Genomic DNA, 27,446 nt, shown 5'->3' with positions numbered 1-27,446 from the left:
CTCTGAGTCTTCATTTGGGGACACAGCACCCACACTGCTTGTTTGTTACATATTGACTGTCTATCTCAGTGGCCCGTGTTCCCTGGACTTGGGTCGCACGGCTACTTTGTTGAAGTTATTACCTTTACTTATGTATGGTTGTGTTTTTGTTCTCCTCCTACTGCTTGTGCACTAAACTGATTTAAGTCCGCCTCCGGCTCAGGGTGTATACTGTTAGGGAGGAGCTAACCTTTTTTGTCTACTTAGTGTCAGCCTCCTAGTCACAGCAGCATACACCCACGGTCCTGTGTCCCCCAATGAAGACTCAGAGAAAAAGATTTTACGGTGAGTACACAAAAATCCTTCTATTTATGAGGTCCACCATCTAGGACGCGGAGGTCCTCCGACTCCTGCTTCTCCAGATGCCAGGAAACGTGGCTCTGCCTGCACAGCACTTTCTATTCTTTGCTATGGGAGTTCTCAATAAAAATAAGCAAGTGCTATAATATGGTTAAGGCCATAAAAATATATGTATACATTGTAGCAAGCTATGGCACCCTGCATATGTGCATCTTTTGACAAACATGGCAGTAAATAGCATAAGTAGGGCTCTAGGAACTAATGCCCCCACCCTACCATGTCGTTTTGGCAATAATCTGACCACCCTGCTTCTTCAGCCTATATCAGTGATGGCGAACCTATGGCACGCGTGCCAGACAGGGCACGCAGAGCCGTTTGTGCTGGCACGCGCGCTGTCGCCACACTGCGCCAGTTTGATCTGCTGGTGTGGTCGCGCCAGCAGCTCAAATTGGTGTTTAGCAGAGGAGACATTTCTCCTCGCTCTGACACGCCTCCTCTCCTGGGCTGCAGGCCTGTTGCCTAGGAGACGGAGGAGCGTCAGTAGGCGGCGCCGGTGTCTTGTGGCCGCGCGGGAACTGAAGTGACTGAGGACGCAGCAGTGGAGGAGTGGGGGCCAGAAGGTGAGTTTTTTTTTTATTTTTAGCCTCTGTGCGGCTATGCCAAGATGTGGGGGGGACAGAGCCTGCACGGGGGAAACATGGAGCGCACGGGGGACACATGGCGCGCACGGGGACAGAGCCAGCACGGGGGAAACATGGAGCGCACGGGGACAGAGCCAGCATGGGGGAAACATGGGGAGCACGGGGGACACATGGAGCGCACGGGGGACACATGGAGCGCACGGGGACAGAGCCAGCACGGGGGAAACATGGAGCGCACGGGGACAGAGCCAGCATGGGGGAAACATGCAGCGCACGGGGGAAACATGGGGAGCACTGGGGACACATGGAGCGCACAGGGGAAACATGGAGCGCACGGGGGAAACATGGAGCGCACGGGGGACACATGGAGCGCACGGGGGAAACATGGAGCGCACAGGGGAAACATGGAGCGCACGGGGGACACATGGAGCGCACAGGGACAGAGCCAGCACGGGGGAAACATGGGAGCACGGGAGAAACATGCAGCGCACGGGGGACACATGGGGAGCACGGGGGACACATGCAGCGCACAGGGGAAACATGCAGCGCACGGGGGACACATGGGGAGCACGGGGGAAACATGGAGCGCACGGGGACAGAGCCAGCACGGGGGAAACATGGAGCGCACGGGGGAAACATGGGAGCACGGGGGAAACATGGAGCGCACGGGGACAGAGCCAGCACAGGGGAAACATGGAGCGCACGGGGGAAACATGGAGCGCACGGGGGAAACATGGGAGCACGGGGGAAACATGGAGCGCACGGGGACAGAGCCAGCACGGGGGAAACATGGAGCGCACGGGGGAAACATGGAGCGCACGGGGGAAACATGGGAGCACGGGGTAAACATGGAGCGCACGGGGACAGAGCCAGCACGGGGGAAACATGGAGCGCACGGGGGAAACATGGAGCGCACGGGGGAAACATGGGAGCACGGGGGAAACATGGAGCGCACGGGGACAGAGCCAGCACGGGGGAAACATGGAGCGCACGGGGGACAGAGCCAGCACGGGGGAAACATGGAGCGTACGGGGGACAGAGCCAGCATGGGGGAAACATGGAGCGCACGGGGACAGAGCCAGCACGGGGGAAACATGGAGCGCACGGGGACAGAGCCAGCACGGGGGAAACATGGAGCGCACAGGGACAGAGCCAACACTGGGAAACATGGGGAGCACGGGGGAAACATGGCGCGCACGGGGGAAACATGGGGCGCACGGGGACAGAGCCAGTACGGGGGAAACATGGAGCGCACGGGGGACAGAGCCAGCACAGGGGAAACATGGAGCGCACGGGGACAGAGCCAGCACGGGGAAACATGGGGAGCACGGGGGACAGAGCCAGCACGGGGGAAACATGGGGAGCAGGGGGCAAACATGGGAGCACGGGGGACAGAGCTAGCACGGGGGGAGCATGGGAGCATGGGGCATATACAAACAGAGCACGGGGCAAACTGAGCACGGGGAAAACATGAAGAGCACGGGGAAAACATGGCTGCAAAGATGGAGAGAAACGTGCAAAGATGGGGATACATGGCTGCAAAGATGGGGGAAACATGGCTGCAAACATGGGGGAAACATGGCTGCAAGGATGGGGGTAAACATGACTGTAAGCATGGGTGGAAACATGACTGCAAGGATGGGGGAAATCATGCCAGGATGGGGTACATTTAGCAGGAAGGGAAACATGCCAGGAAGGGGTACATTTACCAGTATGGGGGGTACATTTACCAGTATGGGGGATACATTTACCAGTAAGGGGGATACATTTACCAGAATGGGGGGAAACATGCCAGGATGGGGGTACATGAACATGCCAGGATGAGGAAAAATGCCAGGATGGGGAACATTTATCAGGAAGGGTGACATTTATCAGGATGGGGTACATTTACCAGGATAAGGGAACATGCCTGGATGAGGTACATTTACCAGGATGGGGTCATTTAACAGCATGGGGGAACATGCCAGGATGGGATACATTTACAATGATGGGGTACATTTACCAGGATGGGGTACACTTACCAGGAATGGGGTACATTTACCAGGATGGGGCCATGATGTGGACAAATATACCAGAATATAGGAAATATATATCAGGATGGGGGACATGTTTACCAGGAAGTGGCCAGGAAGGGGACATAACTACACAATGATAGGGAGGGGAGCCACTCGTACGTCTTTATGGGATTTCAAGATGTTCAGACTTTGAAATGTAGATGTGGATTACAGGGTAACATCTGATTGCATTCCAGGCTAAAATCTCTGTCTAATATGCTGCAATTTATTTCCAGAAAGATCAATCCAACTGCTGTGTCTGGAAAGGGCAGGGGCTCAGCTTCCATGTGTGGTAAGCATGCATGAGCGTGATGCCCCCTGCTGGAGAGAAGAGAAGACTGCAAAGGTAAGGTTAAAATCAATTATTTACATAATAGGATTGGTTAGCGCTTCGGAAAAAAAAATGGGTTTAGAACTACAGTTTGGGCACTCGGCCTGTAAAAGGTTTGCCATGACTGGCCTATATCATATACTAACACAAGAAATAAAAAGATCATGAACCCAAAGAAATTACAATTAGTGTATATCAAAACTTTATTCATTAAAAGATAAAATACAGGAAGATGGAAAAAGCAGTAAAAGTTGCCAGCCAAACCAGCAGGAGAGGATGTATAGTGTATATGTTACAGGCAATGTATAAAAACCCAGCATTCTATAGAATACCTAGGTAGTGTATACAATCCCTGTCGTTTTCAGGCAAGATATGAAATATCTGCGTTGTTCTATACAATTCCTAGGTATTACATAAAATGTCTAGGTATAAAGAATGACAAGAACAGCTTAGGGCAAAGTCTGATATAATGCCCAGATTGGAAAAGTTAGGCATTACATAAAATAAGGCATTTGTTAGTTTAGCATTTAAGGTTACTTTACACACAGCGACATTGCTGGTGAAAGTACCTGCCCCCGTCGGTTGTGCGTCACGGGCAAATTGCTGCCCGTGGCGCACAACATCGCTAGCACCCGTCACACTTACTTTCCTAGCGACGTCGCTGTGGCCGGCGATCCGCCTCCTTTCTAAGGGGGCGGTTCGTGCGGCGTCACTAAGCAACCAACCAATAGAAGCGGAGGGGCGGAGATGAGCGGCCGTAACATCCCGCCCACCTCCTTACTTCCTCATTGGGGCCGCCGCAGGTACGATGTTGTTCCTCGTTCTTGCGGTGTCACACGTAGCGATGTGTGGTGCCTCAGGAACGACGAACAATCTGCATCTGCAGCAATGAAATGTGGGATTAGAACGACGTGTCAACGATTAGGTGAGTATTTTTTATCGTTAATGGTCGTTCCTGTGTTTCACACGCAACAATGTCGCTAACGAGGCTGGATGTGCGTCACGAATTCCGTGACCCCAACAACATCTCGTTAGCGATGTCGTTTACATACATCTGAAGTCTGCTGCTACGGCACAGCAAGCACACTACTTCATTCCAGAAAGCATACAGGGTGGTCCGTCCAAACGTAGTAGGTGGGCAGGCAGCAGATGTGTGAAACTGGCTCAGTTGCCCCTAGCAACCAATCAGATTCCACTTTTCATTCCTCACAGACTCTTTGGAAAATGAAAGGTGGAATCTGATTGGTTGCTAATGCTAAGGGCAACTGAGCCAGTTTCAAAGATCTGGAGGTTTGTAGTCCAAATAGTGGCATTTTGCCCAGATACAGATGTTTTTAACCTAGATAGTGGCATTTAAGTTAGGTTCCTGGATTACAGAGATATACCTTGCCGTTGGTTTCCGGACTTACATGCATTGGCCAATACATAAACTAAATATCTCTCTTTTGCAGTAATGTAGTGCCATATTTTCCCTTATACATTGTTGGCTTTTTAGTGTGCAGCTGTATGCATTTTATAGTTATGTTTTTTCGGCTACCACCTGTTCACATTTGTTGGATTGTGCGGGTCAGTTTTTCGGATATTTGATACACTCATACACTTGGAACTCATACAAAGAGAAAACAAGAATGAAAACAGTATTTGTCATTGCACTTCATTTTATTGTATATAAAGATGTGTTTTAGTGCAACGTTACGGCTCAACAATGAGCCTTTGTCAAGGACATAGATTCTATCTGAGCCAGGAAAATGAGCGTGAACACGTATGCATCAGGTAGAGGGGTTGTAACGCATGCCTGTATGTTCATTAAATGAACAGATCAAATGAAGTAACCCCCTAATGTGAGAAAGTACACACATATGAGGTTGTGTGTTAGGCCTCCTTCACACCTCCGTGATTCCGGTTCGTATGACGTCAGTTTTCATATGTACCGGAGACGCAGACCCATTAAATCAATGGTTCTGTGCACGAATACATGTCTTCTCATGGATGTGTGGAGAACATACATGTCCGTGAGCGCCACACGGCAATATGTCCGTTTTTCTCCAGCAGCACAGGTGTCACATGGACCACACAGTGATGTGATCTGAGTGACACGCACCGGAGAAAGCACGTGTCTTTGAAATATAATGATTTTCTATACTCACCTGTCTCCAGCACTGCTGTCTTTGGTGCTGCTGTTACTTGCTTCCAGGCCTGCTCATTATGCATATGAATATTCACTGCACTGCGGACCCTGAAGCAGCAGCAGTGCTGGGGACAGGTGAGTATAGAACGTCCTGCTGTTTGTGTGCTATCACAAACAGCACACAGAGAGCACACTGACAACACACACCAGAGACCGTGAAAAATGTACACTTTTATCACGGACGTGTGAAGGGGGCTTACCATGACAAAAGTGAAACAGTCTGGTATTGCCAATATGGCACGATTGTCACGAGAAGGGGGTTGTAGAACATGTCTGACAGTATTTGGTATGGAAGTTATAGGGAACCTGTCACCACTTTTTTGGCCCCTAGCTGCGGCCACCACCACCGGGCTCTTATAGGCCTCTTTCGCACGTTCGTGAAAATCACGCCCTGCGTGAGCCGTGTTTATGGCACACGTGTGTTCTCCGTGTGTTATCCGTGATAAGACACGGAGAACGGGAACTTTCTGCTCACCTGTCCCTGGCGTCGGTGTCCGTGGTTCTGATCTTCGGTCTCCGGTCCTGCCAACTCCCCGCTGCTTTATCTTCCGGCCGCCGTGAAGTGAATATGCAATGAGCATAGTGAACGGCGGTCGGAAGCAAGTGACAGCAGCGGCGGAGACAGGAGGGCTGGAGAAGGTGAGTAAAGTTTTGGGGGGTTTTTTCTCAGACACGTGTTTTCTCCGGCGCGTGTCACACGGAACACCTCCGTGTGGTCCGTTTGCATTCCGTGTGACACCCGTGATGCCGGAGAAAAACAGACATGTTGACGTGTGGAGCACACGGACACACGTATGCTTCACACATACACACGGTCCATGTGAGCGCAGACCCATTGATTTTAATGGGTCTACGTGTGCCCGTGTCTCCGGTACGTGAGGAAAAGGACCAAACACGTACCAGAGACAAGGACGTGTCAAAGAGGCCATATACAGCATTCTAACATGCTGTATATAAGAGCCCAGGCCGGGGGTATAACATAAAAAACACTTTATAATACTTACTAACGGTCCCGCGGTGGGCCTAATGGGCGTTTCCATTGTCCGGTGCCGCCGCCTCCTCTTTCGGCCATCTTCATCCTCTTTCTGAAGCCTGGGTGCATGACACGGCTACGTCATACACACTCGCCGATCCTGTGCAGGCGCACTACAATACTTTGATCTGCCCTGCTCAGGGTAGATCATGGTGCGCCTGCTCAGGACCTGAATGCTGGCGAGTAGGACGTCGGACCTATCATGCACCGTGGCTAGATGAGAACAAAGATGGCCAAAAGAGGCGGCGCCGGCATCGGAAAACGGAGACGCCCATAAGGCCCACACCGCGACCATTAGGTAAGTAGTATAAAGTGTTTTTTATGTTCTACCCCCGGCCTGGGCTCTTATATACAGCATTCTAACATGCTGTATATAAGAGCCCGGTGGTGGTGGCCGCAGCTTATAGGCCAAAAAAGGGGTGACAGGTTCCCTTTAGCACAAGTGATAGGCACGTAATGGTGCAATGTACAGAGATGTGCCACCCTGGTAGTCGGGTCTTGTTGGTCCAGCAGTTACCCTGTGGTATCCTCTAAGTTTTATATCGACGATGATGACCCCTGTTGCCCTTATGACTGATTTCCTATGAATGCCGACACAGTAACAGCATTTCTATTGATCAGAGCGAAACAGAAGCGATCGGACAGTGCAGTGATAAAGTCCCCCTAAGGAAACAAGTAAAATCATTAAAAAAATGTAAAAAAAATAAAAAAGTTTTTAAAAAATAGTAGAAAAATTAAAGTTCAAATCCCCCTTGAAAAAAATACAATAAAAAAATATATACACATTTGGTATTGCTGAGTTCAGAAATGCCCGATCTATCAAAATATAAAATCAATTAATCTGATCGGTGGACTGCATGGCGAGAAGAAAAAATCCAAACACTAAAATTACATTTTTTTCTTTGGCCGCCGCAAATGCAAAACATCACATCTATAGAAAATGGTAGAATTAAAATTGTCGGTTCAAAATGCAAAAAAATAAGCCGTCACTGAGCCCCAGATCCCGAAAAACGGTGCAAAAAGCGCAATTTTTTTTTTTTTTTTTTTACAACCTTCTGAATTTTCTTTTCACCACATAAGAGTAAAACTAGCCATGTTTGGTATCTATGAACTCGTAGCGACCTGAGGAATCACATTACCAGGTCAGATTCACCGTATAGTAAACACAGTCATTTTTTGTTTAAAAAAAACAATGGTGCAATTGTATTTTTTTTCCCAATTTCACATCACTTGGAATATTTTTCCCATTTTCCAGTACAATTTCCCGCAAAACAACAAGCCCTCATATGGTTATAGTGACAGGAGAATAAAAACGTTATGGCTCTTGGAAGAAAAGGAAAAATCGCCGGTTGGTGAAGGGGTTAAATGAGACTGGCTGTGATTGACAGCACAGGTGGCTGGTAACCTAGGTAACATGCTCTAAACAATAGCAGAAATGAAATCCCTCCTTTCTGACAATAGAGGATTTTATATATGGGATAATTGTTCTTCAAGGGGTTAAACAAACGGGACTGATCCGACAACTACGTCACAGCATTGGAGAGGCGCCTTCACTTGAGCTGTGCCCGCCGCCCCTGCACGCCGCCTCTGTCCACCCCGTGCACGGCTTACTACAGCGGCAGACTGGCCGCCGGTATCCAGGATGTGACGTCACAGCGTCCCTGGAGCAACAACATGGCGTCCAAAGGTGAGCGGCGGATTATAGAGAGCGGCTTATGGAAGCGGCAGAGCTTCTCCTCCAGCTCACAGGCGTCACCCAGCCGCTGCTGCAACCACTGCTCCTCCCAGCGTGGGGCCGTGATTACACAGCGGCGGGGGAGCCTGCGCCGCCATACACAGACCCGTGGTGTGGTCATTGTACACAGCCGATATAACGGTTCTCTCTTCCCCAGGGAGAAGACGTGGAGTTGTATCCTTTATCGCTCTCACTCCCCATCTGATGTGGAACTACAAGTCACAGCATGTCACCAGCAGACACCTGACAGAAATGGCAGTGCAGACGTGGGATGCAGGCTAGGAAGTGTTGCTTAGCAACAAGCGGTGTGCTGCAGGCGGTCACTGGCTATGCTGCTCTGCAGGCAATCGCTGTGTTGTACGTGGTCGCTGTGCTGCTCTGTAGGCGTTCACTGCGTTGTAAGCGGTCGCTGTGTTGTAGACGGTCGCTGTGCTGCAGGCAGTCACTGCATTGTAGATGGTCGCTGCGTTGTAGACGGTTGCTGTGCCGCGCTGTAGACGGTCACTGCGTTGTAAGCGGTCACTGCGTTGTAAGCGGTTACTGCACTAGAGACGGTCGCTGTGCTTTGCTGTAGACAATTGCTTTGCTGTAAGCGGTCGCTGTGCTTTGCTGTAAGCGGTCGCTGTGCTTTGCTGTAGGCGGTGGCCGTGCTTTGCTGTAGACAATTGCTTTGCTGTAAGCGGTCGCTGTGCTTTGCTGTAGGCGGTCGCGGTGCTTTGCTGTAGGCGGTGGCCGTGCTTTGCTGTAGGCGGTGGCCGTGCTTTGCTGTAGGCGGTGGCCGTGCTTTGCTGTAGGCGGTGGCCGTGCTTTGCTTTGATGTAGGCGGTGGCCGTGCTTTGCTGTAGGCGGTGGCCGTGCTTTGCTTTGATGTAGGCGGTGTCCGTGCTTTGCTTTGATGTTGGCGGTGGCCGTGCTTTGCTGTTGGCGGTGGCCGTGCTTTGCTGTTGGCGGTGGCCGGGCTTTGCTGTTGGCGGTGGCCGTGCTTTGCTGTAGGCGGTTGCTGTGCTGCGGTCAGTTACATTTTCATCCCAGAGGTCTGATCCCGATTGATGACACATTTATGAGAACAGTAGGGGGCACTGATGAGTGTAATCATTATATCTTTGTTATGGCAGAATCAGGCTAGCATATGGCATCCTATGTGATATGCTAATGACCCTCGGCTCAGGCTCTGCTGTGAGCGTGGTCCGAATGTCATGAAACTGGGATCTGATCCTGCAATCGGATCACAGCTGCGGAGGAGAGGGAGGGATTAATTTCTCTATCTCCTCCATTGTCAGCCTGTGCGTATATCACACTGCACTCAGATGTCATCGGCCTGATGCGATGCCCTAGTGTCCTTTCATACATGACCTGGGTGGTGTTCCCGGATACACTGCGGGAGGATTCAGGGTGATTGGTGGTAATGTAATTGTAGATCACTGTACAAGTATCGAGGTTTCCTTGACCGCGCAGCTGTCCTCCACCCCACTAGAAGTCCTCTTCTTCCTCAATGGCTGGTACTGTGCCACTTATTTCCTCATCGAAGCTCTCATATTTATATATAAAGGTGAGTGCCAGGATCACTGTGTTAGTGAGTGATGGTGGTGGGTATTTGTGGCTGCAAATCTGTGGTTCCTCACTAGATACCGCATTGTAATGTAATGGCTGATATTCACTTTATGCCCCCTCCACATTACACCTACTGGAGCTCTTCTGGCCTCCCATTCTACATCCCTAGACACTAATATGGAGTCTGTCCCTTTGCAGCTATAACACCTTACACTCTTCAGGGAAGACTTTCCACAAGATTTTGGAGGTGTCTGTGGGAATTTTTCCCATTTCATCTAGAAGAGCGTCTGTGGGGTCAGACTTGGATGTTAAATGAGAGGGCCAAGCTTACAATATCTGTTCTAGTTGATCTAATTCAATGGGGTTGAGGTCCGGGCTCTGTGCAGCCGGTCATGTTCTTCCTCTCCACCCATGTGTTTATGGATGTTCAGCACTGCGTACGGTCATGGGGATCAAAGGAAGACCTCCAAACTATTCTCACATTTGTCCAACATGTCTTGTATGCTGAGGTATTGATAGGAACCTGTCACGTGGGAAAACCTGGAGACATGTTGCTTTTACGATTCCCCTACAATGTAACGAATACTGCTGGCCCCTAAGATACAATCACAGCATTATCCAGGTAGCTCAGTGGTTAGCACTGTTGCTATGCAGTGCTGGGGGTCCTGGGTTCAAATCCCACCAACAATTAGTTTGTATGTTCTCCCCGTGTTTGCGTGGGTTTCTCCGGTTTCCTCCTACACTACAAGACCTGCTGACAACAACAAACAACATGTTTCCTTCCACTGCTCCAGAGTCCAGAATCCCTTCGGCATTGTGTTTGGTGAGGTAAGGCTTGGCGGAAGGAAGCTTCTCGGCCATGAATAACAGAGGAGGTTTGGCCAGAGTGGTGGCTTTTCTGCCCTCTGCTCCTCAGCTTTTGGTGACCCCGCTCTAATGTTAGGTGGTCTCCACTTCTTGGCTGCTATTCCGTCCACTTCTCAATAATATAAATGAGAAAGACTTAGGAGGAAGGCAATGTCCTACCAACAATTAAATGACCGCGTTGGTACCAGTGAGCTTTTCACCAGCCATTCTGTCACACATGTTAGTAAAGGCAGACGGCTTGATGAGAGGCTGGTGTTATATACTGGGGGCAATGGGACTGAATGGAAAACCTAATACCCCACTACAACTTTGCATGTGACAGCTTTACACTGTGACGCCAAATGTGGCAACAAACACAAGCTGCAATATGGGGCAAATGCTATAATACAAAGAAGGTAAAGCCCTATACAGAGAGCCTGCCAACTACTGACAGCCAAGATGATTGAACAGAACCCTGTGTTTGGCGACAGATGCCGGTCACTGGGTTGGGGGACAGCACAGACGCTTTGTAGTGAGGATAGTGTTGATCGAGTAGTTAACTATTCGTACTCGCTATGCTGTTAGTGAGTACTGTCCACTACTCGCATATTCGTTACGAGTAGCGGGCGCAATGTAACTCAATGGGAAATATCCGCTAAGTAGTGAGTAACCCGAAAGCCAAACTATTCGCTACTTCACAAAAAGTATGCCTTTCGGGCTACATAGTGAGTATTTCCCATTGACTTACATTGAGCCCGCTACTCATAACGAATATGTGAGTAGCGGACAGTACTCGCTAACAGCATAGCGAGTACGAATAGTTAACTCCTCGGTCAACACTAAATGACGATACTCTGAGGTCAGCAGTTAGATGCAGTTCCAAGAAAAAAATTAGTATCGTAGCCAGAACGAACTATAAGGCATTGATGTCCTCAACACATGATTGACAGCTTTTCTTGTTGACCGCAGGCTTGATTTTACCATACCCTACATCCAACCTGGTGCTGGAGGTGGTAATGCTTTTTCTTTATCTCGGCATTGAAGTGACACGACTGTATCTTGGTGAGTAGGGAAGGCAAATTGGTAGCATTTTTGGTAATATTCTGTTTTCTATAGAGAAGGAGGCAACAGGGAGCTGAGGTTCTCTGGTGCTAAGCTTGAAGATCTCCGTATATAGCTGTTACAACTGAGCCCTTCCACTCACACGGAGATGAAGATGTTAACCACAGGTCCCTTTACAGACTGAGTACCCTGTTTTGACCCTGCCTGATTGTGGGGGTTTGCACTCCAAAGTTACGCAATGGCGCCCCCACTAAGTAATCTCTATGTGAGCTATGTTGTAGAATATTAACACTATATAGGTGTTCACAGTATCAGGCAGAGCTTTAATACTGGTATTTAGTTCTGCATTATCAGCCATTCACTAATATATCATTACATCTTGGCCTATTCTCTGTACTGTCTAAAAGGGAAACCGCAACAAATCAGAGTTCAGATTTCATTTTTTTTATCAACTTTCATAAAATAAAAGCTGTACTATGATTGGTTGCTGTAACAAACAGTCTTGAGGACACATAGGGGAATATATCTGAATCCCATAGAGGACTGAAAGATTACAAAGTGTTACACATAATGGTGGGAACAGACAGGAATTACATGTATTTATATAACATTAGAAACTGCTCAGCCCCATTTTCCTCCTGTCCGCTCCACCCCATGGTCACTAGCAGATCAAAAATCCAAGGAACATCTTATGATATCTGTACATTGGAGAGAGCAGGAGCCTGGAGAAAAAGCAGGGGGTTGTGGGAAATGTATTTTACACTGGTCGCATGGGCAGCACTGAATGACCACCCGCCTAAAATGGAGCTGAGACAGAACAATAGAGAAACTAGAACAACCCCCCGAAGATTGTAAGAAATTTAGCCAGAACATGCCTGACGATATGCTGGGGTAGCCTTATGAGGGGTTATCAGACTGCAGGGAGTATGAAGAAATAATAGAGTCTGTGATAACACTATTAACACCTGGTGGATGTCAGTTGTCTGGTGCAGTCTCAGGAGCTGATCCTGCTCTATACAGGGCAGATGGCGGCTGTGTCACATAGCCAGCATCTGCCTCTAAGGCAATGTGCCCACGCTACAGGATTTACCGCGGATTTACCGCGGATTTTGCCGCGGATTTACCGCGGATTTGCCGAAAATCTGCAGCAGCAGCACTTCCAAGCCATTTCAATGGCATTTTGGAAATGCTGTGCCCATGCTGCGGATTTTTCCGCGGCGGATTTGCCGCGGATTTTGATCCGGAAAAATCTGCAGCATGTCAATTGTTTGGTGCAGATTTGGTGCGGATTTTTGGCTTTGAATGGGGAAAAAAAAAAAAAAATCCGCGGCAAATCCGCGGGTGCGGATTTGCCGCGAAAGTCGCGGATTTTCTCTAGTCCCTTCCACGACAGCATAGGAGGTTGTCTCTCCACGCCCTAATTGGGACAGGAAGTTCAAGAGGTTTAAAAGGACCCTCCCACCTCCCACAGCCAGTGTCTTTCCTGTCCCCATGGGGCATGGAGAGGTTTTGTTTTTCTCCTATGCTGTGGTGGCCGGCGACCTGCAGTGTATATTTTTTTTTTTTTTTTTTTTTTTTCCCCCTATTACCTTCAGCCGGACAGCATCGGTCGGGCCTTCGCCGCTCCTCCCTTGCTGTTCCCTCACGCTGTGGGGGACCGCTGCTCCAGCCTTCCGGATCCTCCTGAGGGGTGATGCAGGCTGTTGAGCTCCCCGGCCGGCGTCCTCCCTGAGCCGCCGGCCGCTTCCCGCATGCACGCTGCCGGAGCGATCCGGAAGTGCTCCCGGGGGCGGGACTTCCGGTCTTGCGGATTTCCGGTCGAGCGCTTCCGGTTTGCGGAGGCAGCGTGGTGGCACGCCGACAGTGACTCGGCCTGCCCAGGACCGGATGCGGGAGGCGGGGAAAACGTGCACCGTCACTGGGGTGGCAGGCCCTTTTCCATAAGAGCTGCCATGAAGACATCAGATCATGGTAAGACCGTGCTCCCTGTCATGTCTTCCGCTGCAGCTGCCTCTGCAGAACCCAGTGTGCCCCCTGCTACTGTGAGTATGAAGGGGAATGGTCCCTCAGACATAGGTCTCATCAGTTGATTTATGGCTCTCTGCTCTGTGTTTTCTAGGAGGACAAGGCCACCAAGAAAACTGACAAAAATGAGAAATCAGAGAAGCCTGAGAAGTCGGAAAAAACTGACAAGTCCGATAAGCCTGATAGACCTGACAGAGTGGACAAAATTAAAAAATGTCCCATCTGTATAAAGAAGCTCCCTGCAGTATGGGATAAAAAGCTTTGCCAGCAATGTACGGACCAGATTATTAGGGCCGAACAACCATCTCTGATAGATGAGTTGCGGTCCATGATGAAACAGGAGATTAGGGCCTCACTGGCTTCTCTCCCTGTTCCTGGCCCTGTTCCTGGCCCTGTTCCTGGCCCTGTTCCTGGCCCTGTTCCTGGCCCTGTTCCTGGCCCTGCTCCTGGCCCTGCTACTGGACCCTCTCCTCCAAAAAAGAGGAGACTCCAGTCGACCCCTTCTGATCAGGAGGACGCTGATTCCACCTCTGAGGGTCCTGATGACGGGATTCCATCTGGGGGGTCTGACCAGTCCTTTCTCTTTCACTCAGAAGAGTTGGGGGATCTTATTGAGGCAGTTCGGAGCACGATGGGTTTAGAGGAAGTGCAGTCTTCCTTCAATCCAGGACGAAATGTTTGCTGGCCTGAAGTCAGTCAAACGATTGGGATTCCCAGTTCATGCCAATATATTGGATATTATCTCTCAGGAATGGTAATGTCCTGAGAGGCGGGTACGGAGTGACCTTAGACGCCGGTTTCCTCTGGAACCTTCGGGACTACATTGGGAGATCCCAAGGGTGGACGTTCAGGTGGCTAGGGTAGCTAAGCAAACGGCTCTTCCTTTTGAGGATACTTCCCAACTGAAGGATCAAATGGATAGGAAGGTAGAGGGCTTGATGAAGCGGTCCTGGGAGGCATCGTCTTCCTCTATTCAAGCCAACATTGCCTCCACCTGTGTATCCAGGTCCCTAATTAGGTGGTTAGACCAGTTGGAGGCTCATATTTCACAAGGGACCCCTAGGGAGGAATTACTAGAATCCCTTCCCTTGCTTAGGAAGGCTACCTGTTTTCTGGCAGATACCTCGGTGGAATCTGTCCGCCTGGCAGCCAGGACCTCGGTGCTTTCTAACTCTGCCCGACGTGCCCTCTGGCTTAAGGCCTGGAGTGGAGACTCCACCTCTAAAATGAGGCTTTGTTCCCTTCCGTTTAAAGGGGATTTAGTGTTTGGGCCTGCCCTGGATGATATCCTGGACAAGGCGACTGATCGTAAGGCCTTGCCCGATCCTAGACCTAGCAGGAAGCGGTCCTTTCGTCCCTCGATGCCTCAGGCCTCCCAGCCCAGAGGGAAAGGGAAGGCAGGCAGGTGGAGCTATCCCAAAGGTAGAGGGAGAAACATCCTCATCCCTCCACATCAGCAACGTCCTCAGCAGGACAAACAGTGACTCGGCCCGGGTGGGGGGAAGACTCTCAGCGTTTCTTACCCAGTGGCAGTCCATAACCTCTTGCCAATGGGTTCTGAAGATCATCTCGGACGGTCTTCTCATAGAATTCCTTTCCCCCCCTCTTCCGGGTCTCCGAGTCACTGCACTGGCGTCACCGGGTTCACAGACTCTGTTGTACACAAAGATTATAGAGCTAGTACACTCGGGGGTCGTTTCCCCAGTCCCGCGTCAGGAAGAAGGGGTAGGACACTACTCCCGTCTCTTCCTGGTCAAGAAGCCATCCGGCGACGTCCGTATAATTATCAATTTAAAAAGTCTAAACCGTCAGGTCAGGTACCGGCGGTTCAAGATGGAGTCAGTGAAATCAGCTATTCCCCTGATAGGTCTACACCATCAGATGGCCTCTATCGATCTGAAAGACGCCTACTTCCATGTACCCGTCCATCCGGGACACAGACAATACCTCAGGTTTGCGATGCTTCACGGGGAGGAAGTACTTCATTTCCAATTCAATGTACTTCCCTTCGGGATCTCCTCAGCTCCAAGAATCTTTTCCAAGATCATGGCAGAGGTGGTCGCCTTCATAAGATTGCAGGGTATCTGTCTAGTTCCGTATCTGGACGACTTTCTTCTCATGGCTCCGTCTGCTCCAACCCTCCGGAACCATGTGGAGAGGTCTTTGGGAATCCTTCGGTCTCTGGGATGGATTCCCAATCTCAAAAAATCACAGTTAACCCCCTCCTCCACTCGGCAGTTTCTCGGAGTGCTGCTGGACTCCGACAGACAGGCATCCTTTCTCCCAGAGGGCCACAGGTTAGCTCTGTTATCCAAAATATCAAAACTCCGCAGGCAGGCTCGCCCGACGCTTCGAGCGGCTATGTCGGCCCTGGGTTCCATGACATCCTGCATTCCCTCGGTCAGGTGGGCTCAGGCCCATTCTCGGTGTCTCCAGGATCATATCCTGACACATTGGGACAGACTCCCGTCATCCCTAAACAGAAGGTTTCGCCTCTCGGGGTCCGTCTCCTCTTCCCTTCTCTGGTGGCTGAGTCCCGCCAACCTGCAGGTGGGGGTTGCTTGGACTCAGAGTCCCCTGGTTACACTGACCACAGATGCCAGCCTACGAGGGTGGGGGGCAATGGTGGCAAATTCCCCATTTCAAGGGGTCTGGAGTCCTTACGTCAGTTCCCAATCCTCCAACTACCGGGAGCTCAGGGCAGTCAGGGAAGCCCTCCTTGCGGCTCAGGACCTCGTCCGGGACTCTCACGTCCTGGTATTTTCAGACAATGTCACTACGGTGGCACATCTCCGCCATCAGGGCAGTACACGCTCGGGCGCCCTGAAATCAGTGTCCTCCCGAATCTTTCAATGGGCAGAACAATCTCTGCTCTCCCTTTCTGCGGTCCATCTGAAGGGCTCCCTCAATCTTCAGGCGGATTTCCTGAGTCGTCGGGATGTTCATCCGGGGGAATGGAGCCTGGATCAGGCGGTGTTCTGCTCTCTAGTGGCGAGGTGGGGTACACCAGAGGTGGACCTCTTTGCCTCGGCAGGGAATCGCAAGGTCGCCACATATTCTCCCTGAACCCAAGGGACGAGGCGTTAGGGGTAGACGCTTTCTGCCACAGTTGGTCCTTTCGCCTCGCTTACGCGTTCCCCCCCTCTTCCTCTTCTCGCACGGGCCCTGAGGAAGATCAGAGACGAGGGGGTCCCAACTATACTGGTGGCCCCTCTGTGGCCCCGGAGGAGTTGGTACAGCCTGGTCCTGACGCTAGGAATCGACGGCCCAATCCTCTTAGGTTCGGACCCAAGCTTACTGTCGCAGGGTCCGATTTTCCATCCGGCTCCTCAGAAACTCAACCTGGCTGCCTGGCTTCTGAGGCCCGGGCACTGAAGGCCCAAGGGCTTTCTGACAAAGTTGTGGCTACGCTGCAGAAGAACCGTAAACCTGTGACTAATAGTATATACAACAAAATCTGGAAGAGATTTTCCTCCTGGTGTGGTTCTCGGCCTCCTGACCCTCTTCGGCCTAATATTGCACAGATTCTGGACTTTCTCCAAAGTGGTTTAGACTTAGGTCTTAGGCCTAGCACCCTGAAAGTTCAGGTGTCAGCACTCAGTGCAGTCTTTGACACGGCTCTGGCAGATCATCGTTGGATCCGTCGGTTCTTTGTGTCCGCTAGTAGACTCTGTCCACGTCAGAGGGTCCTGACGCCTCGCTGGGATCTCAATGTGGTCCTTACAGGACTATCTCAATCTCCGTTTGAACCTCTGTGCTCTTGTAACATTCGTTCCCTTTCTCACAAGACTGCTTTTCTTGTGGCTATTACATCTGCTCGCAGAGTCGGCGAACTTCAGGCTTTGTCCGTTAGGGAACCTTACCTGACCATCAGAGATGACAGCATTGTTTTTCAGCTGGACCCTTCCTTCCTTCCCAAGGTGGTTTCGGATTTTCACCGTTCGCAGTCCATCGTCCTGCCTTCCTTCTGTCAAAATCCTCGGACTCCGGGTGAGGAAGTGTTTCATTCTTTGGATGTCCGTCGGATAGTGTTGCACTACCTAGAAGTTACTGCTTCTTGGCGCCTTGATTCTAACCTGTTCATCCAGCCCTTTGGCCGCAATAAGGGCAAGAAGGTGGCTAAGAGTACAGTCGCCAACTGGATTGTGCGAGCAATTAGAGATGCCTACCTCGCTCAGCATCTCTCTCCGCCTACTGGATTCACGGCGCACTCCACCAGGGCTACCTCTGCCTCCTGGGCCGAACGGGCAGGGGCCTCCCCTGAGCAGATCTGCAAGGCGGCTACGTGGTCTTCGCTCCATACTTTCACGAAGCATTATCGTCTGGATCTGGATTCCAACAGGGATTTGGCCTTTGGCAGGAAAGTCCTGCAGGCTGTGGTCCCCCCCTAGGTATCAATTCTTTGGTATTCCTCCTATGCTGTCGTGGAAGGGACTAGAGAAATAAGAATTATTCTTACCGATAATTCGGTTTCTAGGACCTTCCACGACAGCAGGTAATTCCCTCCCCTATGTATTCATGTATTCCTGAATGTGTAGTACTTCTCATATGCTATGGATTCTTTGTAAGACACTGGCTGTGGGAGGTGGGAGGGTCCTTTTAAACCTCTTGAACTTCCTGTCCCAATTAGGGCGTGGAGAGACAACCTCCTATGCTGTCGTGGAAGGTCCTAGAAACCGAATTATCGGTAAGAATAATTCTTATTTCAGGCAAAAAAATCCGCAGGGACATTCTAGCGTGGGCACATAGCCTAACAGCAGCAATAAGCTCTAGTGCTGATTGCTACTTTTAGCCCCTTATATTCCATAAAGTGCAATTAGGTTGCCTTTGTGGAGTGCTAACAAATTGTCATGGCAGTAACTGCCATGATGGTTCTTCTGGGAAGTCCAGTTACAGGCTGGTCTTCATTGGAGACAGTGATTGCGACGTTCTACTCCAAAATACGAGCAATCACTGGTTTGAGTTCTCTTTGAGGATTGAAAAAAAAAATATATTTTTTTTTTCCTTGGTTACTCTGTGTACTGTATGCTTAGATTATTGGTGATTTTCAAACCTACTACTTGCCTTGCAAAAGAACCATCCCCCATACCTCTGTGCAGACAAAATAATACAAAAGTTATTGCCCTTTCAAAGGGGGAATGAAAAAACTGAAAATAAAATTGTCTGCCACCTAAAGGGCTTAAGGGGGCTTTACACGCTACGATATCGTTAATGTTTGATCGTCGGGGTCACATTGTTAGTGACCCACATCCGGCGTCATTAACAATATCGCAGCGTGTAATACTTACCAGCGACCTTAGGCGACCTCAAAAATGGTGAAAATCGTTCACCATGGAGAGGTCGTCCCAAACTCAAAAAACGGTAATGGTTGTTTAGCGTTGTGATTCATCGCTCATGCGGCAGCACACATCACTATGTGTGACACCGCATGAGCGAGGAACATTTCCTTACCTGCCGCCGGCCCCAATGCGGAAGGAAGAGGTGGGCGGGATGTTTACATCACGCTCAGCTCCGCCCCTCCGCTTTGATTGGCCGGCCGCTGTGTGACGTTGCGGTGACGTCGCTGTGATGCCGAACGTCCCTCCCCCTTGAAGGAGGGACTGTTCGGCAGTCGCAGCGACCCCGCGACCAGGTAAGTACGTGTTACGCTACCGTAGCGATAATGTTCGCTACGGCAGCGATCACAAACAATCGCATGCGCGACGGGGGCGGGTACTTACACGCTCGCTATCGCTACAAATTGCTAGCGATATCGCTACCGTGTAAAGCCCCCTTTAATGTTATATATAAATGATTTTTTGTATGCAAACTGTTAAATTGTGATTGTATTAGTGATCTATAGATTATATTAAGAGGACCTTCTCCACCAAAAATCCTGTGAATCCGTGCTAAATGTGAGATCAGTATAGATTGCTAACTCCCTGCCTGTTGTGCCTGGCGCCAATCTCTGCTGGCTCAGAGAGAGCATGAGCCGCCGCTGCCAGCGATTCTGCGGCTTCTGCTGACCTCATGCTAACAGGGCTGCGCCTTCTCTACCACTCTGCTCTGTTGATGTCATGGTGATTGACATCCGGATCCCTGCTGCATAACTGTGGGGAGATGGTTGTATATCAGCATTATATTTGCAAAACAGAAGGCGCTGCGGACGTCGTAGAGACTGGTGGCGGGTTGAACATGCAGGTGGTTAGCAATTACCTGTCTGTTGGTTCTTAGCCTTAGATGCATAAATATTAAAAGTCCCGGATAACTCACTTTAATTTTTAGCAATAGTGAAATTGACTCTGGCAGAAGAAAGGTATTACATGTGCCCTAGAGGTGTGATCCTGACCACCGCAGGGAGGATTCAGCAGCTTATATGCTGGTAAAGCCATTATTAATTCATTAAACTTCCACTAACGTCAGAAACGACATCTGATCCCACAATGAAAGGCTGACCGTGTATAAATGTGACTTCTGTTACAGGGTAGCAGCTTTTATTGATCGTATTCAGCCATTTATTATCTGGCCAGTAATGGCCCATATTTGATAAGCCATCTCAGCCAGCCCATTTTGGTTGTAGGGGAGATAAATTGCCAGCAGGATTATCTGGTGGCCGTTTTCTCCCCTTTGCCGGCCGATAGCTATCTGATGTCTGTGTATGTGTATCTTTAGTGTCGGAGCTCGTCTGTTTTTCATGTACCAGTCCTGTGTTTTCCATTACCTAAACACATCCATTATGGTATATGGGGCTGCTCATGTCCATGCTCTTGCACACTCTGTAGCCGCAAAAAAAAATAAATATGAAGCCACAGATACAGATAAAACTCACCAACGCCAGTATATACCTACCTGACATTTGTGAAGCCAATCAATTGACTTTTTTTTTTCCCCCCCATTTGTTAGGCTGTCGGGGTAACCAGTGCGAGCGAAAGCTCCCTCTAGTGGTCAGTATGGGTCTAACCATTCCGACCGGCCTGCTTGCGTTATACTTCCTTTTCCTCCAGACGTATGCATTGAGGCTGGAGACTGTGCTGAGCTGTATTCTGCTGTTCTTCTATGGACTAGAGGCAATTCTGTGTTGTGCTGCTCTCATTACGTTCTGCAGGTAATCATTTGTATTTTATTTCTCCCATGTGATTTTTGGTTGCATTTAATACACTGTATATTACAACTACGTACTTATAGGTAAGTTTACTTATATTACCTAATAAGTATGGGGTTGTCTAGAAATTTGGATCAAAATGGCACAAATTGTTTAAAAAAAATGAAAGAAGCCATACTCGCCCTCTCTGATCCCCAGAAGATTCCATTCTGACACTGCCCAGTCCGTGCTCCTTTGTGCTTTCTGGTCTATCTGTCAGTACATCCAAAAAGACCAGAAATGCCCACACGGCTAATAAATGGCCGCAACGGTGAGACCTGTCGCAGCTAGTGATTGGCTGAGCAGGCATTTCCAAGGTTGAAGATGAGACCAGGAAGGAGCAAGGACCAAAGGGGAAATCAAAGTGGGTAAGTATGAGCATTGCCCCAAAAAATGCAATTGCATTTCATATCCTGTATATTCTGGTGGACAAGGTAAAAAAAATAATTTCTTTGTAGGCTGCTTTCACATGTCCATGAAAGCTGCACCTCTACCTAACATAGCAACATAAATGTACCGTATTTTTCGCTTTATAAGACGCACTTTTGTTCCCCCAAATTTTGCGTCTTATAATCCGAATATACGGGAGGGGGGGTGTGTATGTATATATATATGTATGTGTGTGTGTATATATATATATATATATATATATATATATATATATATATATATATATATATATATATATATATATATATATATATATATTATTTATATATATATTATTTTATATATATATATATATATATATATTATTTATATATATATTATTTTATATATATATATATATATATATATATATATATGAGTCCAGTGGAGGTGCGGGCAGCTCTGGAGCGGTGCTTGGGGCTGGGAGCGGCAGCGTTTGATCTCCTGCTCCCGCTCATATAATATGCACAGCCGCTGTCCATCAGAAGCGTGGTGCTAAAACTGCATCACGCTGATGGGCTGGGGGAGCTGTGCATATTATCTGCCTGTGCTTACCTTTGATTGCACAGGATTCCCCCTCCCCCTGTGTTAGATATGGCCTCCTGTGCTGCCCATAGTAAAATAATAAACTCTTTACTCACCTCCTCCAGTGTCTGGCCGTCTCCCTCCTGTTGGCTGTGATTAGGCATGCAGAGATATCTCTCTCTGCTGTCCCATCACATGACCTCCACTAGAACTAGGAAGTAGGAAGTGCAGGAGACCGGAGGAGTTCAACCCCGAGGAGGGACACACGAGACAGGACTGTGCTGCAGAAGGTAAAGAGTTTATTATACTAAAAGCAGCAACATGGGGGCGATATGTAACAGAGGGTGATGTGTGCCTGCCACAGTGGCCCTGTCTGCCTGCCACAGTGGCCCTGTCTGCCTGCCACAGTGGCCCTGTCTGCCTGCCACAGTGGCCCTGTCTGCCTGCCACAGTGGCCCTGTCTGCCTGCCACAGTGGCCCTGTCTGCCTGCCACAGTGGCCCTGTCTGCCTGCCACAGTGGGCCTGTCTGCCTGTCACAGTGGGCCTGTCTGCCTGCCACAGTGGGCCTGTCTGCCTGCCACAGTGGGCCTGTCTGCCTGCCACAGTGGGCCTGTCTGCCTGCCACAGTGGGCGTGTGCCAGCCATAGGGGAAATGTGGCATCACTGCGGGACGTGTTCAATATAAGGTGGCCATATCCAGATTAAGGGGGCTAATTTTAGGATGAGGGGGCTATAAGGGACATATACCCTATATTATTTGTTAGACGGACACTGGCATTATAAGACGGACCCCATTTATTAAAAAATTCTCTATTCCTTCACCAAATTTGGGGGTGCGTCTTATAATCAGGTGCGTCTTATAAAGCAAAAAATACGGTATGTCTTATGTTGGATGCGAGTGTATGGAGCAGGCTCTGGAACATGAACACAGGTGGCACCTGCCTCTAATATAAGTGACCAGAGCTACTTCCGATCGCTGCTGTCTAACAACTTAGATGCCGCTGTCAATCTCTGACAGTATTGAAGCACAAGCAATGAAATGATATGAGAGTCAAGAGGGAAAAAAAAACTTTATGAAAAAATTACAAAATGTTTAAAAAAAAAATTTTGCAACGGGTGAGATAGGAATTGAACACGCCACCAATTTTCTTAGTAAATATATTTTTAAAGGTACTAATGACATGAATTTCTTACCCATTGTCGGTAGTCAATCCACATAGTCAAAGAAATCAGACCATAGATGTCCATAAATTAAGATATATGTAATGATGAGAAATAACACAGGGAAAAAGTATTGAACACATGACGAAAGAGAGGTGCAAAATGCCATGGAAAGTCGTGACCCCAGCTGAAATCTATCAGTAATTAGAAAGCAATCCTGCCACTTAGTGAAAAATAACATCAGCTGGTTGAACTGGTGGCCTATGTAAAGGTTTTTCATTCTCAGGGAGCTACACAAGAAACATCTCATGATGGGTAAAACCAGTGAGCTGGCTCAAGAAAGTTACAATCTTATTGTTGCAAAACATACTGTTGGCATTGGCTACAGAAGAATTTTTAAACTACTGAAAGTTCAAGTGAAAACTGTTGGGGCCATAATCCAGAAGTGAAAAGAATATAATTTCACGATAAACCAGCCATGATCAGGTGCTGCCTGCAAGATTTCAGACAGAGGAGTGAAAATAATTATCAGAAGAGATGTTTGATAGCCAAGAACAACCTGTGGAGACCTACGGAAAGACCTGAAATCAGCAGGTATAATTGTTTCAAAGAAAACAATTAGTAATGCACTCAACCTACATTGCCTGTATGCACGCTCACCACGTAAGACTCCATTGCTGAACAAAAAGCATCTTCAAGAGTGTTTATAAAATTTACTATCCAACATTTAGATAAGCCTGTGAAATACTGGGAGAAAATGCTCTGGTAAGGCTGATTTCACATCAGCGTTTTTTTGCCTTGAGGCAAAAAAACGCAAACTGCATGTGACTGGATCTTGTTGAATTTGAGTTGAACGCATGCAAACGCAAGTGTTATTTACTGGATCCTGTGACTTTCAGTTTGAGTCAGGTGGTCCGGAATGAGCTGAATGGGGCTGGGCGGGCATTAAAGTCAGGATCGGGAGTGAGCTAAATCTGACATGACTGTGTGTGTGTGTGTGTGTGTGTGTGTGTGTGTGTGTGTGTGTGTGTGTGTGATATTCAGGCCATGTTCTGTACAGCAAACAGAATCCTTCCTGCAGCATACAACCGCAACTGTTAAAACTGGATCCGGCGCCCATTGAAATACATTGCAGCTACTGCCGCAATGTACAAGATCCAGTGACTTGCAGTTTTTGAACGGAGGTGAAAACGCAACAAGTTGCATTTTTGATAAAAGGTAAAAAACTGCAACCCACCGGATCCTGACAGTACCGCGCGCAAACGCATGCAAACGCATGTTGCCGCAAGTCCATTAACATTGCATTGAGCAGACAACGGATCCGGCAAGATGCGTTTTGCGTTTTTTACCGACCGGCAAAAAACGCCGATGTGAAACCAGCCTTAAGGCCCGTCACACACTGAGATAAATCTTTCGTAGATCTGTGGTTGCAGTGAAATCATGGACATATTGTTCCACTTGTACACAGCCACAAACCTGGCACTGATTGTCCACAATTTCACTGCAACCACAGATCTGCCACAGATTTATCTCTGTGTGTGACAGGGCCTTTAGATGAGACCAAAATTAAACTCTTTGGATGTCATAATATACACCAGGTTTGGAAGCCAAATGGCAAATCAATCCCAAAAACACCAAATCAACAGTGAAGTTTGGAACATCATGGTGGGTCGGTGGTTGATTTACAGCATACGGCATTGGCAAACTTCATATAGTTGAAGGAAGAATGAATGGAAAAATTAGCAAAACATTCTTGATAAAAATCTGCTGCCGACTACCCGGATGATGAAGATGAAACGAGGGTGGACATTTGAGCAAGACAATGATCCAAAACACAGTCAAGGAAAATCTCAATTGCTTTCAGAGAAAAAAAAACAAACTGTTAGAATGGCCCAGCTAATGACCTGAGCTGAATCCAATAGAAAATTTCTGGAAGGAACTAAAGCTCAGAGTTCATAGAGGAAGCCCACGGGACCTTCAGGATTTGAAGAGCGTTTGTGAGGAATGGGCCAAAATTACAACTGAGCAATGCAGGCGACTAGTTTCTCCAAGCTGCAGGCGTCGTAAAGACTTTTATACAAAAAGTATTAAATACATTTTAGTAAGCGTGTTTACTTTTCCCGCTGTCATTTCTCATTATTACACATAATTTATGGACATCTATGGTTTGATTTCTTTGCCTGTGTGGATTGGATGGGTGGTGAGAAATTTGTCAAAAGCACCTTGAAGGGGTAAGAATAAATGAAAGTGTAAAAATGAAAATTGTTCACAGAGGGAAAGAGGATAAAGGGGCTTTACACGCTGCGACATCGCTAGCGATGTCGAGCGCGATAGCACTCACCCCCGTTGCTCGTGCGACATTTGGTGCTCGCTGCCGTAGCGGCAGCGTCGCACGCAGATACCTTGTCAGCGACGTCGCTGTGACTGCCGAACAATCCCTCCTTCAAGGGGGAGATGCGTTTGGAGTCATTGCGACGTCACTGCGGCGTCACTAAGTGGCTGGCCAATAGCAGAGGAGGGGCGGTGGACGCAGGTAAGGAGATGTTTGTCGCTCCTGCGGTGTCACACAGCGATGTTTGCTGCCGCAGGAACGACAAACAACATCGTACCTGTTGGAGCAGCGATATTAAGGAAAGGAGCGACGTGTCAACGATCACCGTTTTTGAACGATTTTGCGATCATTGATCGTCACTCCTTGGTATCACACGCTGCGATGTCGCTACCGGCGCCGGATGTGCGTCACTAACTACGTGACCCCGACGATATATCGGTAGAGATGTCGCAGCGTGTAAAGCTCCCTTTAGAGTCATAAATTTAGCAATAGCCCAAATCGAGTATTACCCATCTTACATATTTTACATTCTTGTTTCCTTTTCCAGAGAGCCAAGTTACTGAGTGTCCGATCACCCATTCCAGGATGACTCTTCTAGATTCCTGAATGTTTCATCTCTGTTTGCTGTGCAAATCTCCGGAGCTGTGGGCATCTATTCAGCGCCGTAAAGGGGCTCCTCATTGCTGGAAGAGGCTTGGTGGCATCGCTGAATAGACGCCTTGGTTCTTGTGTATTAGGGCAGGGGGTTGTGTGTTTATTCCATTATGTGATTCCACTGAATAAAAAAAAAAAATCTTTTTTGTAAGAGTGTTTGTTTATTTTGCGTTATACAAGGTGGTACACTGGAAATAGCTGCCTATCATCAGCAGTATGAATAGGAGTAGCCAAGATTCTGCAAGGAATCAGAATTAACTACAAAGATTAATTTCAGAAAATAGAATTTTTCCCACTTTTTTTTTTTTTTTGTCATGGGACTTATTCTTCATACATTCCACATCTAAGACCATGTTCCCATTTACAGTACATTCTAGTCTCTGTCATTTCTTCCAATATGTTAGACAGCAAGTCCAGCGTCGTGTGCAGACTGTCTAAGGTCTCCGACACAACATCCGTGCCGCCGGTACGCGTTTGGTACGTTTTTGAACGTACCGGCGGCACGGAGACACTTAAACCAATGTTACCCTATGGTAAAAGGCGCACACACACGTAAAACCACACGGAACGTGTGTCCGTGTCGTTTGTACATGTGTGCGTTTTTCCACACGCTCAACATGTTCGTTTTTCTCCGGAATCACACACGCACGGACCCGCTAAAGTCAATGGGTCCATGTCTGCACGTATTTGACACGTAGCAGGTACGTGTTCTATCCGTACCGTCCGTATGCGTTTTTTTGTGTTTTGTGGAAGCGATGTCTGTCAATCTCCCTCAGTCGGTCTCTCCCCCTCTCTCATACTTACCGATCACCAGCGCAGCGCTGCACAGCTGTTAAAAAGCTACGGCGGCTTTTACTATTTTGAAAATGCCGGCTGCTCATTATTTAATTTAGTATTCACTGCTTTCACCGCCCACCGGCGCCTATGATTGGTTGCAGTTTGTCACGCCCCCACGCTGAGTGACAGCTGTCTCACTGCAACCAATCACAGACGGTGGGCGTGTCTATATGGTATAGTAAAATAAATTAATTAAAAAAAAAAGGTGCGGTCACCCCCAATTTTGATAACAGCCATGGTAAAGTCACACGGCTGAAGGCTGTTATTCTCAGGATGGGGAGCTCCACGTTATGGGGAGCCCACCACCCTAACAATATCAGGCAGCAGCCACCCAGAATTTCTGCATCCATTAGATGCGACAGTCCCGGGACTCTACCCAACTCATCACAAATTGCCCTGGTGTGGTGGCAAACGGGGTAATAAGGAGTTAAGGGCAGCAGCCCATAGCTGCCACTAAGTCCTAGCTTAATCATGGCAGGTGTCTCCCCGAGATACCTTACATGATTAACCTGTTAGTAAAAGTAAATAAACACACACATTCACAAAAACCTTTATTTGGAATAATAAACACAAACAAACACC

General features: G+C 48.5%; 1 protein-coding gene across 1 annotated transcript; it reads left to right on the top strand.

Moving 5' to 3' along the window:
• The first annotated feature begins 907 nt into the window (after nucleotides 1–907).
• On the top strand, nucleotides 908–26,157 carry TMEM216 (transmembrane protein 216). The gene is made up of 7 exons (XM_075326428.1): nucleotides 908–959; nucleotides 8,081–8,273; nucleotides 8,479–8,495; nucleotides 9,777–9,870; nucleotides 11,688–11,780; nucleotides 20,688–20,889; nucleotides 25,921–26,157. Exons 2-7 carry the CDS (start codon nucleotides 8,261–8,263, stop codon nucleotides 25,934–25,936), a joined length of 435 nt encoding a protein of 144 aa, XP_075182543.1. The 5' UTR covers nucleotides 908–959; nucleotides 8,081–8,260; the 3' UTR covers nucleotides 25,937–26,157.
• The last annotated feature ends 1,289 nt before the right edge of the window (nucleotides 26,158–27,446 follow it).

This window comes from Anomaloglossus baeobatrachus, chromosome 10, assembly GCF_048569485.1.
Source record: "Anomaloglossus baeobatrachus isolate aAnoBae1 chromosome 10, aAnoBae1.hap1, whole genome shotgun sequence".
NCBI classification, from domain to species: domain Eukaryota; kingdom Metazoa; phylum Chordata; class Amphibia; order Anura; family Aromobatidae; genus Anomaloglossus; species Anomaloglossus baeobatrachus.
This window is presented reverse-complemented; position numbering and strand designations above follow the sequence as displayed.

Excerpts from the sequence above, each read along its gene's own strand:
- TMEM216 (XM_075326428.1), top strand. Across the intron at positions 9,871-11,687 it reads TCTCATATTTATATATAAAG|GCTTGATTTTACCATACCCT; the intron begins GTGAGTGCCAGG and ends TGTTGACCGCAG. Across the intron at positions 11,781-20,687 it reads AGTGACACGACTGTATCTTG|GCTGTCGGGGTAACCAGTGC; the intron begins GTGAGTAGGGAA and ends CCCATTTGTTAG.